We start from the raw sequence: 13,050 nt of genomic DNA on the forward strand, positions 1-13,050 counted from the left end.
TATTGCAAGCATCTGTAGAGAGCGCTGCATTTCTGCATGCTCTGTACGTGGAGATGCAGTATACTTCTCTGCAGGATTTTTTATTGGTAGGCTGGAACACACAGCTTTGACTCACTATAGCAATGGGTGCTTCCAGGTAGGGGCAAGATCTCACAAACGGGCCATTCACATGTGATTTTTCTCTGTGGGTGATGGACACACAAGGTTCAAATGCACACGGTTTAATGCTTTCCATAGCTATGCTTTTTATTTCACATCCATACCAGTGGGCGATCCCTGATGTGATATTTCTGTGCTGTGTGCTTTGGTCCCTCCGCTCAGTAACTGTTCCTTTCCTCTTCACTACCTTTTTCCATTTGGGGTATGCATTCAAGTATTTCCTGAAGGAGTGTCTCCACCCCCATCGTCCAGCCTGGACACTGAGGTCCAGCTCCAAGGGCCTTCTGGCGGTTCCCTCACTATAAGAAGCAAAGTTACAGGGAACCAGGCAGAGAGGGCCTTCTCAGTAGTGGCCCCCGCCCTGTGGAATGCCCTCCCATCAGATGTCAAGGAAATTAACAACTATATGACTTTTAGAGGACACCTGAAGGCAGTCCTGTTTAGGGAAATTTTTAATGTTTGATATTTTATTGCATTTTAACTTTTTTAATATTTTGTTTGAAGCCACCCAGAGTGGCTGGGGTAACCCAGCCAGATGGGCGGGGTATAAATAATAAATGATGATGGTGTACCTATGAGCTTGCACTTTTAAAATATATAATAAGTGTATAAGAGTTCAGAAACAAAAATTACCAGTCCTTAGTGATCATGTTAAAACACGTATGTTCGCATAGCTGTTCACACAGGGGTGATCCAGCTGAGGTATTAACCTGATTTGTTATATTTGGCTTATTTTTGTTTATTCACTTTAAAATCATGATTAACACTGTCCACTGCCTTGATAGTTTTTTGGTTTGGCAGCACAGAGATATTTGCAGATGCATGAATAAATGTTTCATAATGGGTTCTTTAAAAAAAAAAAGAACAATGTGAGCTGTAGTTCTTTTAATCAATATAATTTTTTTTTTTTGGCAAAAAACCAAACCAAACCCGTGGGTCTAGATGCAGTCCAAAGAAAGCAATCCACAGGTCTTTAGGTTTACTGTCAGACACTATAAAACCAGCTCAGATTTGCTTCCCCCATCTGCATTAGTCATTCCCATGTACTCGGAATGCGTTTTTTCCTAGATATATTATTGAAAGGTGTGCAGTGATTGTCCATGACTCCTCTATGATTATCAAAAGTAAAGGCATTCAGAGGGCATGAAAGGCCAGAGAAACTCAGTAGGTAACTAAATTTGCTTCTATTTCTGTGCCTCTTGCATTACTCTTGCATTAGAATAATTGGGTGCACTCTTCCCACCTTAGATCAAATCTATGCTGCCAGGTGACATAAGAAAGCGGCAGAGATAGCGCAGGATAGTACGCACCCCGGAAATTATCTCTTTCAGCTTCTGCCTTCTGGAAGAAGGTATAGGGTTTTAAAGGCCAGGATTAGCTGCCTGAGAAACAGTTTCTACGCAAATGCAATTCTGGTTCTAAATGCAGCATAAGGGGTCTCTATAGTATAGTGTATTTTAAAATGGGGTTTCAGAGTTTTTAGGGATTTTAGAATGTTTTGCGTAGTTTTTATGTAGTTTTATGTAGTTTTTCAATTTCATTATTCTGCATGGGACAATGACAATAAAGATATCGTATATCGTATACGTATACTCCAAAATTCAGGAACAGGGGTCAGAGAAGATGTGTACTTGATCTGGAAGGAGATGGAAGAAGCCAGGAATGCACTGATACAAGTTCAGAGAATTCTGATAGAGTTTGAGCAGTCTGAACTACCTTCAGGTATGTTATGAACACACACACATTTATTTTTAAAAAATATTCTGACTGCATTGCAGCATTGATGATTATGCTCTCGATTCCATTACGGACAATTGTAAGTCAGTGTCACTCAAAAGGATAAGGTTGCTCTTACAGATCTGCATGTTGCAGGAAGTTTGCCTAATAGAGTGGCTGCAATCTTTCTTGCAAGTGTGGATTGTGAGTGTGCCACTCTAGCATGCTTGAAGCCATGGCTCATTGGTAGAATACATGTTATGCATGCAGACACTACCTGAAATCTTGGAAGACTGCTGCTAGTCAGTTTATTTAATGCTGAGCTAGATGGACCCAATGGTCTTATCTTGATATAAGGCCAATACCTATGTCTCTGCTGTCATGTGTGCTTTTGCCTCTAAACTGCTGTTTTCTAAACTGCAGAGTAAACAGCAAAGCAGCACTGGGGAGGCAAAGAATGGCCAGGCCTACCAGCCCTCATGGCCTAAACTTCTCTTGCCTGTTGGTCTGTACTGTACATCATCCACCCAATTTTTTTAAAATACCATCAGCTGCAAACTTCATCTTTCCTTGCTCAAATAGAGTACCGGTAGTTTACCCAGGAGATCTAGGTTCAAGTGCAAGCTTAGTCTTCGCCGGGAGTTTAAAATGGATGCATTATCTCAAAATCCTTTCAGACTCGAAGGACCCTATCTTATCAATTTACAGGTTATCTTAAAGCTATATCTCTCACAGTGCACATTAAGGCACTTTGTAGTCTTGCAGGGCAAAAAGCTGATCAACAACTCGTTTTGATTTCAAAGGGCGATTATTACATTTCCAAATTCTGGATTTGGAAATCCCAATTTAGGCATTACGTTTTTAAAGCATTGTGCTTTGCTTTTTCATATGCAAAGTCTTCCTATCTTAGGTCATTTTAACAAAGCAGTATTGCTTTGTAAAAGGGAGGAAAGCATGTATTTTTAAAAATGAGAGTGCTTGAGTTGATTATATTAGGTCAGTCTAGTGTCAGCAAATGCACATTCCATTCATACCTTTTTATGCCATCAGCCCAAACTGACGGTATAGTAAATGATTCAAGAGCAGAAGATTATGTGAATTCCAAGGAGTGGCTTCAGAAGAATGGCTTGAAAGCGCAGAAGCTGACCATAACAAAAGCATTTGGCGATCTCAGTTTTCGTCATGCAAAGGGGATTGTCAACATAAGAACCAAGCCACAGGATGAATCGGTGCAAACTGATGCTGTAGGTAATCCACTAGTTTTGGTACATTTTCTTGACTGCAGTTTTGTCACATAGGTTTACAGCTGTGCTAGTTTATGACAGGGATGAATCCACACTGTCAGTATCTCTCTGGAGGGATTAAAGAACATGCCAGAACTTTTGGGTTTGTGGTTCCAGCAAAGGAAGATTGGCAACTGAAACTGATGGAAAACGCAGAAATGGTGGAACTCACTGGATGAATAAGAAACCAGGAAGAGAGACTTTAAAAAAATAGAATGGGGAAAATTTATTGACAGTTTGAAGATACAATTAAAAACAAAACAAAACAAAACACTATTGGGACTGATATAAACACAGGCAGTAAGATATAATTAAGGGGAAGATAAGGGAAAATTAGTAAATATATTTGAATTGAATATGCAGTAATAAAAAAGATATAAAATAACTGCAGAAAGGGGAGGGAAGTTGAGGGGAAGGTAAATTAGACTGGTTTGGTCACACTGACCACAGAGCTTCTGGCATGGTGCAGCAGGCGCCACATCCTCTTTCATCTAAGCAGAAGAGAATGTTAAAGATGTATGCTGTCATGAGGGAGGCATGGAGGAAGAGGAAGTGAGTTCAAGTCAGCATCTTGTCAGGGTGGATCTACACTATACAGTTAAAAGTACATTTAAAACACTTGACCTACCCCCCAAAGAATCCTGGGAACTGTAGTTTTCCACTCACAGAGCTACAGTTCCTTAGCAAACTGCAGTTCCTAGAATTATTTGGGGGACTTAAATCTGCTTTCCCCAGTTGTGACTCCCTCTGTCCTACCCAGCGGCAGTGCTTCATGCTCCAGCACCGGGAAGTGGAGAGCAGGCGGGAGCGGGGCTGGTGCGCATCGTGGGGGCGGGGGGTGCCACCTGCAGGGGCAGGGCACCCAGTGTGGTTGGGCGGGTACAGCCGCGATAGCGCTCTACCGGGATCATGCTGCCGGGGGCGGTATGCTCCCCCCGCACTCCTCTTCCTCCGCCAGTGATCGTACCCCATGTTGCAATTAGGCTGGGAAAAAGTCTTCTATTAGCTACAATAGTTTTCCCCCACAAGCCCAAGCAGGGGATGGGGGGGACGCTGTTTTGGGTTGGACAGGGAGGCCTAAGAGAGCTTGAGAGTGTGTGTGTTTGCCATGTCTTCATAAAAATGCAGCATTAAAATGTTCTAACCAATGCTTTGTATAGATCATGTCTCCACTTTCTCCCCCGAACGTCTTGCTCATATAGGAGTCTAACAAGAAGTTAATCGATGCAAAATACTGCGACAAGTTTTTGCATACAGACTTGGAAGATGGGCCCACGCTGCATATGCATTTGACTGGGGAAAGGTGCAAACAGTATGAAGATAAAATGAAGACTGTTCTCGATCAAATGGAACTAAGGTTCAATTGCTTTCTAATGCAATATTTTCAAAAGCAGCGTCCCATAATGGGAAAGCTATCCAATGCATAACTTTTGTCTGCTTTAAAAATGATTGTGCGATATTTGGGCACTGTTATAAACTTTTGTCAGGTCTTAAAACTTTCACAAGGCCTTAAAAAAACTTTTGGATTAGCATATGGGAAAAAAGTCACACAAAGATTAGCTGATAAAGCATTTAGAGTGACCTTATTGAGAGAGATATTACAGAACATGTTTGTATCACCAATTCAGTCTTCTTACATGGCTTCTCAAGTTATGGTGTAATTCACCTGTGGGTTTGAGATCATACCTGAACCTAAATGCAACATTTTCATGCCTAACCTGTAACGCTCTGTATTCTGCATGACTGGGATGGGGAACCTGTGATCCCCTTCTCAGAAGATGCACTATATCGTTTGTTAAGCAGGCCTCAGCATAGTTTGTGGGAACGTTGAGGACAGTAGGAGAGGATATATTGATTAATGTTATCCTTCCTCACTCACGCTAGTGAGCTTGTAGCGGCACATATTCCCATGTACAGTGGTACCTCGGGTTAGGTACTTAAATCATTCCGGAGGTCCGTTCTTAACCTGAAACTGTTCTTAACCTGAAGCACCACTTTAGCTAATGGGGCCTCTTGCTGCCGCCGCGCTGCCGGAGCACAATTTCTGTTCTCATCCTGAAGCAAAGTTCTTAACCCGAGGTACTATTTCTGGGTTAGCGGAGTCTGTAACCTGAAGCGTATGTATCCTGAAGCGTATGTAACCTGAGGTACCACTGTACATAGCAGGAAGCTAGTTGATTGGATTTGTGAGAATCACTTGAGTTAAGCAATCCAGTCTGGCTTGTCCAGATTGGCTTTGTTCCTGGTTAATCCCCTTTTGTTCCCTCTTAAAACAATAATGACACAGTGAAATCTTCTTTTAAAGTAGTGATAAGGTTTACACACATTCAGTCCACAGTGTGATCCTGAAGGCAGGCTTTAGCTTGTAGTTACAGATACATAGAAAAGTGTGGGTTCATGTGCTGCTGGCTGAGAGACAGCACACAGCAAAAGCATCAAGATAATACAAGAGGACGAGCATCAAGAGAAAAGGGGAAGATGGCTGCATGACCAGCTCTTTTATGGGGTCTCCCAGGGTCAAGCCCATCTACAGGGGGAGGATGCTCAAGACCAGGTGTGACAGGAAGTCCTCCTGGATGGAGCAACATTCCCCTGTGTGTCCACTCTGGGCAAACAGGAAATGTTTTATTTGACTGCTTTTGTGATGTTACATCCCACATAGTTCTCTGAATTATAGCCTTTCCTGGTTTGATGTTCTCCAGATGTTTTGGTCTACAACTCCCATCTTTGCTGACAATTGGCCATGCTGCATGGAGCAGATGGGAGTTGGGAGTCCTACAATATCTGGATGGTTATCGGTTCCATACCCTTGCTCTATATTCGCCAGTAAAGTGGTTGGTTAAGTGTTGTTTTGAAACACGCAGCCCACACATTGATGTAGGTGTATTAATGTGAGAGTACAGTTTAAAAGGCCATGGGTGGGAAAAGGTTAAGCTAAGGAACAGGAGGTAATGAACCTAACATGGTAAACAGCCTTCTCTGACACTATGGCTTCTCTAGGTTGCCATGTCAACTATTCAGGTATTTATTTTTATGCAGTACATTTTGAGATGAAGGGGAAATGGTAATGAGTACATTATCAGGAATTTGTGAAGCAACACAATAATTATATAGTAAACAATAATACTTTTATACTGTAATTGAATAAAAAATTTTTTTTTAAAAAATTGATGTTGACGATGTTACCATTAATAATATACTTCAGGGGCCTCAAAGCAGAATACATAGTCCCTCAACCTCATTTTACCCTTGCAATTTGAGATAGGTCAAGTGGAGAGGTGGTCATTGGCCTAATGTCTTCTGGTGAACTTCGTGGCCTACAAAGACCTTGTCTTCTCAGTCCTAGTCCAACACTCAAACTACCACACCATACTGATACCCCTTAAAATGCAGAGGAGTTCTAGACGCTAGATCCCATTCTTGTATGGTTTTAAGCTTTAATAGGTTTTCACGTTTAAAGGGTATTGTATATATAATGACTTTAGTTTTCTTTAAAAATAATATTTGACTGGGTTTTTCTATTTGATCTCTATTATCAGATAAGTTTTTACAAGAATAGGATAGTTAAGGAAAGACAAAGGGAGCGTTTTACACAGTTTAGTCTGTTCCTCTCATTTCACATTGAATGTGTTTTCCTGTAGACTTCAGGAGCTGAAAAAAGGGAGCAGAGCACTCTTTGGAGATGTAACCGAAGATAACATCTATTTTCTCATTGATACATCCCACTCTATGAAAGACAAACTGCCCGTGGTGAAGCAGAAAATATTTCAGCTCATGCGGGTGAGTGACAACTATGTTCCCCAAGGCAAGGATTGTAAAACAAAATGCGTGCAAAGACATATTCTATATTTCTCCAGTCATGCAGAGGGATATAGAAAGCTGTACCAAGTCAGATGATTGATTAGTCCACCTAACTGGTCTACTCCCAGTGCTTCAGACAGGATTCTTTCCAATCCTGCCTAGAGATGCAAGGACAAAACCTGGGACCTTATCGAGTGCAAACTATGTGCTCTGCCAATAGGAGAGTGGAAACGGGAGTAGAAATTGCTGATGTTTGTTTATACAGTGGTACCTTGGTTCTCAAACTTCTGATCTGGAATTCTGTTCCAAAACCAAAGCATTCCAAAACCAAAGCACGCTTTCCCATAGAAAATAATGCAAACAGATTAATCTGTTCCAGACTTTTAAAAACAACCCCTAAAACAGCAATTTAACATGAATTCTACTATCTAATGAGAACATTGATCCATAAAATGAAAGCAATAATGTACTGTACCATAAAATAAATAAGACATCATTGTGGATGATAAAAATTAAAATTACTTTTTCCCCTTACCTGCACTGATGATAGTCAATGTTTGAATGGGGGTCTTTTATCCATTTCCACAGTCACACAATCAGTCAATCAATCAGTAGCTGAACTGGGTTCCACACAGTCACAAAAACAAATTAACCCAAAAAGCCTCAAAAACAAAAATGCAAAATAAATAGCAAAAACAAAAGCGCCAAATCCAGTGGTACCATGGTTCTCGAACTTAATCTGTTCTGGAAGTCCATTTGACTTTTGAAATGTTCGAAAACCAAGGCATGGCACTTCTGATTGGTGCAGGGACCCTGGAAACAATAGCCAATAGTCGCATCGGATGTTCGGCTTCTGAAAAATGTTCCGGGATTTTTGGCGTTTGAGAACCAAGGTACCACTGTACATCCCTATGTCCAGAATGAAAATCAATTTGATCCACAATATGATCCACATTTGCTGCCATTGCTTTTGGTTCATGAATGATATTTCACTGATTATGTGTGCCCCCCCCCCATTTTTTGTGTGTTTCCTTTGCATTGAAATGAATGGGGTTGGAATAACATAGTGACAATGGCATTTACATAATTCATTATGTAAGTTATGTAATTTCACCACATCAGATAGCGAGAATAATAAAGCTGTCTTTGGTAGAAGGCAAACAGCAGCGGAAATGGAAACAGTGCTGCATGCGATGATTACAGAGCGGAATGGGAAACGATGCCTAACATCCCTAACTACCATTCAGTGACAATTTCCCCCCTCTATCTAATGAAAACATAGATACTGTATTTTTCGCTCTATAAGATGCACTTTCCCCCTCCTAAGAACTAAGGGGAAATGTGTGTGCGTCTTATGGAGCGAATGCAGGCTGCACAGCTGCTCTCCTGGCTTCAGGGACAGCCGCCCAAAGCCTCCTGAGGGCAGCGGGAGTGCTCCCGCTGTGCTCAGGAGGCTTCGCATTGCTTTTGCTGAAGCCAGGAGAGCAAGAGGGATTGATCCCTCTGGCTCTCCTGGCTTCGCTTCGCTGGAGAGGCGCTGCGCAGCTTTCCCTCTCTGCGCAGTGCCTCTTCAGCGAAGCGGGAGGAGAAATGGCAGGAGCTCCGTTTCTCCTGCCACTTTGCTGAAGGGGCGCTGCACAGAGAGGGAGAGAACATTTTTTTTCTTGTTCTCCTCCTCTAAAACTAGGTGCGTCTTATGATTGGGTGCGTCTTATAGAGCGAAAGATACGGTACTTTCTCCAGTTTGAGGTGTGTGGGTAGATTCAGTACGTTCAAAACACTGTGAGGTAGATTTACAATCTCCAAAAATAAATAATCGTTAGCACTTCTAGAAGAATGAAATGTGCTCCTGTAGTCATTTGCTTTTCAAGTACAGCAAAAAGTGTGACATTTCTTCTATGAAGGAGAATTCAATGGAGCATTTCTTACAGGAACAACTGAGAGACAAAACCAAAGTTAACTTTGTTAGATTTGACACTGAGGCAGTGGCTTGGAAGGAGAAACTTGCTAGAGTTAATGAAGAAAGTTTGGAAGAAGCTCTACTATGGGTAAACAATCTGGAGGTAAATATAGGAACAAAAAGCACTTTAAGAAAATGTGAGTAACCCAAGTTTTTGCTGTGCACTTCAATTAATTTTTGGTTACTATAAAGCTGGCTTGAAAGGCACAATTTTATTTGCAAGAGTAACACCTTCTCCCACTCCCCTTCTGCATTTAAGACATTCCTGGTTCAGCCAACACATTCCTGATCTAACAAGCTATGGGAATGTGCTGCATGTGTCTGTGTGCTCTTTTCTATGTTCCCTCGTGTACACAGCTTAAATATAAGAGTTCCTGCATTGTTCTTAAGCACATTTTAAACCCACAGTTTCTCCAAAGAAGTCATGATTGTATACCTCTTCCATTTTATGCTCTTAGCAGCTGGGGCAACCTCCAGTTTATTCACAGCAATACTGTAAAGTTGATTAGACTGAAATATAGTGATTGCACAAGGTCACCTTCATAGCTGAATGAGGATTTGAATCTAAGGTCTAAGCACCATTATAATTCATATGGGTAGCCATATGATTCTATTTTGCTTTTAATTTAATTTAAGCTGTATTTTAATCGATTGTTTGACTTAATGTTTTAGTGTATTATATATTTTGATGTTAGCTGCCCTGAGCCCTGCCTCGCCGGAGAGGGCGGGATATAAATAAATTATTATTATTATTATTATTATTATTATTATTATTATTACTACTACTACTACTACTACTATTGCTCCCCTTTCCTCCTCATGTTCCTGACAATACAAGACTTCCTAGTTTGTCACGCCACAGTACACTGAACTTTGAGTGTTCCCTACAAACCAGAAATTGATTCTGCTTTGTAGGAGCACTCAACCCACAGTTTCTGGTTTGAACGGCACAGCAAACTGTAGTCTTGACAAACCAGGAAGTCTTGTATTAAGCCCAATCCAAAAGGGGAACAGAAAATGGGAGGAGCAAGAAGAGAGCACATAGGTGTACAGTACATTCCTGATTGAACAAAACCATGATTTGTTGGACCAGGGATGTGATGTTTGAAGTGGACCATTGGGTCTCAAAAGAGCATTTAGCATCAGTGTGAAAACACCTTTGGTTGTATCACTGTATTCGAAGCACAGAAATCTATCTTGGGACGAGTTCCTGCAGAAAGATTTCATACATTTATCATAAAAGTATGCTACTGGAAGGAATCTATTTTGACTGTTGCCCACCAGGTGATTTAGACTACTTCCGGGACTGAAATAAGTCTTTCCTTTGGACAAATTGTGAGGTTCCTCTCACTAGCACACCTGACAAAGAGATGCGACAATCCATTTCACAAGTTTAGCGCTGTTAATGTTTCCATCTCCTCCTGATTTTCCCCCCTCTGTTGACTGCTTAGATTGGAAGTTCTACAAATACCCTGAAAGCACTTCAGATTGCCTATTCTGATAGTGACACTCAAGCCATTTATCTTCTCACTGATGGGAGACCTGACCAGGTATCTATGGTAGAAGTAAGACATGTCAGGGCAGTATGATGATGTAACACTGGCTATATGACAAAGCAGAGCATTGATGTAGAGCAGGGCTGGCCAAACTGAGACAAGTCTGAGTCAGTTCAAGGAAGATACATATCTTTGTGTCCTCACCATCTTTTCTTCCAGACAGACATTGGGACCATGAGAGTCTGGGAAGAGGACATGGTGAAGGACGCATGATAACAGAGGAAGCATGATCTTCCAGCACCCAGAGTAGGAGGGTCCAAAAGCTGAGGTTTTTGGGTAGATGGGAAAGGAGGTTCTTGAGAAAACTGGGGCAGGCAGCTTGGGGGAGGGGGGTTGTAGGGAGAGAAAAACAGTTGTAGGTACTGGGTAGAGAAAGCAGCATTGATTATGGTCTTGGAAGACAGTTGGAATGGGAGAAACAATGAGTGGAGGGTTGCTAAGGAAGGAGAAATGGCTCAAGGACCTTAGGGAGGACCAGCTGGGGGAGTGGAGCCGCAGTGGTGGGGGGAAGGTATTGGTTATGGGAAAGCGTAGCTTTATCAAGCACAGCAAACATTAAGGAGACAGTGTGGTGGCAGGAGCTGCAATCCATGTCCTGGAGATAGAGGGACACTTTTTTACCTGGGAAGATGTCATACCCAGTTTGGGAAACTAGCTGGGCATACGGCACAATCAATGCTGGTTCTGCCAGCCTTGTGGACCCCACAGAAGCAAGATCAACCTGAAGATTCCTTCAGTGTTTGGATTGTTGGATGAAGATGCTGAAATAGCAAATTAGAGCCTTCTGAATGAGAACTTTGATCCCCAGGATGCCACACTCAGCCAGTGGAATTAAGCTTCCTTTTTGTTTTGATGATTGCCTGTAGTTCAATCACTGTCTGTTATGGTATAAATCACAGAAGGCGTTAATGCTTCTATCACTTCCTCAAGAAGATATAATCTGAAGCCAGTTGATTTGTTCTGCGGTGTGTATTGGTTAATATCTCTGTGTCAATACATTTAATTTCTCTCTCTCTCTCTCTCTCTTTTTTAGCCCCCCGATAGAATTCTAGACCAGCTCCAGCTTCACCGAAACATTCCAATTCACACTATTTCCTTTAACTGTGATGATACCGGAGCGAATAAATTTTTAAATGAATTGGCCAGTGAGACAGGTGGACGGTTTCATTACTATCATATTATTTTGAGAGACCCTGATGCTCCAAAACCTTCTGAGGCAAGTCTTTAGTAAAAGTTGAGATGAAGACTTTAAGGTGTTTCTTTTTCATACCAAGGAGGCTGTACAATAACCTTTGATGAAATTGGTTAGTGCACAAAGTTCTTAATCAGGTCTGCATAAATCGGAAGGTTCAAAAGCATTTTTGAAAAGCAAAATGGATATACCAGAACTCAGGCCTCATCAGGAGGATTAGCTGACAGCTTATCTCTGCCAAATCTTAGCCTTTGTGGGAGAGTCCCCCGAGCCCTAATTTTCAAGGGCACTTGTGAATACTGGTGTTTGGTGCCAGATGTTGAGGGACCCTAGAGTAAGATATGTGAATGTCAGGGGGCTGTCAGGCGAGCCCAGGTCATCCACGGGGCAGGAAAGAACTTGAGTCACGAAATGCAATTAGCTATTTTTCACATAAAGTAACAACACAGCAGAGTTCCTTTGGATCCTCTCATTTAGCTGTAGATGTTGCTGAAACTGACCACTGGCCCCGCCTTTCCCCTCTAGCCTCTCACTCTGGATTCCTCCCAAGCAGATGGAGACTGAGGCATGGGGGGGGGGCTCCATCTCTGGGCCTGTCTGGTCCATTGCTCAGTAACATGCAGGACTCTCCGTGAGCGGGGTGCCGGGAGGGGGAGCAGGCAGGACTGGGACTGTCCTGCTGCTGGGTAGCGGGGGTAACCTCTGACTTCCCTCCGTCTAAGTCTGTGCTCACACTGAGATCCTCAGCCTCCTGTCCTGGAAGGGCCTCTTTCTCCTGATCCCCCTTGATTGCTCATACCTCCTGCTTATAGCACCTCCCAGCTCGTTCCTTCCTCAGTCTGCTCCCCAGTGTCCCACCACCACCATCCTGCTTCTTCTATGTCCTCCCTGGAGGGTTCTTCGGTGGGCGGTGCCCAGCGCTCTTCCTCATCCAGCCAGTCCCAGTCTCTTTGCCATGATCACCACTAGCGATCTCCTTTGGGGCCCAGTCTGCACACCCCTTACCCAGGAGGAGAGATCAAAGCAAGTGGAGGCCTCTGCTGCCTTTCTCATTGTTCTTGTCATTGCTTGAAGGAAGCAGATGAACAGGAAGCAACAGCAAGGAGGATGAGTGCCCAAGGGTTTTGGGGTTAAGACTTGGCAGATGTGTCTCTGTTGCTTACTGGGAGGCAGAGAGCTGAGGTGGCGGGAAGGTCAGTGCAGTGGAAATGCAATGGCAGAACCAATATGGTTTCTTACCCCTCTCCCCACTTGCTGGGTCTCCTACCTGATGAGCTGTTAGCAGTGATCTCTTTGCTGGGGTGTGGGCTTTGACAGGTGTCTGATGATGCTCATGCTTGCTGTTAACTCTGTGTAATATCCTGGGCAGATGTACTGAATGAA

The 13,050-nt window shown here is 42.7% G+C and overlaps 2 protein-coding genes across 2 annotated transcripts in view; one reads left to right on the forward strand and one right to left on the reverse strand.

Moving 5' to 3' along the window:
- Positions 1-13,050, reverse strand: part of TMEM131 (transmembrane protein 131) — a 152,981-nt gene that overhangs the window by 113,482 nt on the left and 26,449 nt on the right. The gene's annotated exons all lie outside the window — the stretch shown is intronic.
- The window catches only part of VWA3B (von Willebrand factor A domain containing 3B), a 67,112-nt gene that overhangs the window by 21,048 nt on the left and 33,014 nt on the right, over positions 1-13,050 (forward strand). The window contains 7 exon segments of the mRNA XM_083501629.1: positions 1,765-1,881; positions 2,926-3,119; positions 4,361-4,515; positions 6,800-6,938; positions 8,891-9,022; positions 10,371-10,469; positions 11,509-11,691. Coding sequence (XP_083357755.1) covers positions 1,765-1,881; positions 2,926-3,119; positions 4,361-4,515; positions 6,800-6,938; positions 8,891-9,022; positions 10,371-10,469; positions 11,509-11,691 — 1,019 coding nt within the window.

Source organism: Podarcis liolepis (genome assembly GCF_965112155.1).
Source record: "Podarcis liolepis genome assembly, chromosome: 4".
NCBI classification, from domain to species: domain Eukaryota; kingdom Metazoa; phylum Chordata; class Lepidosauria; order Squamata; family Lacertidae; genus Podarcis; species Podarcis liolepis.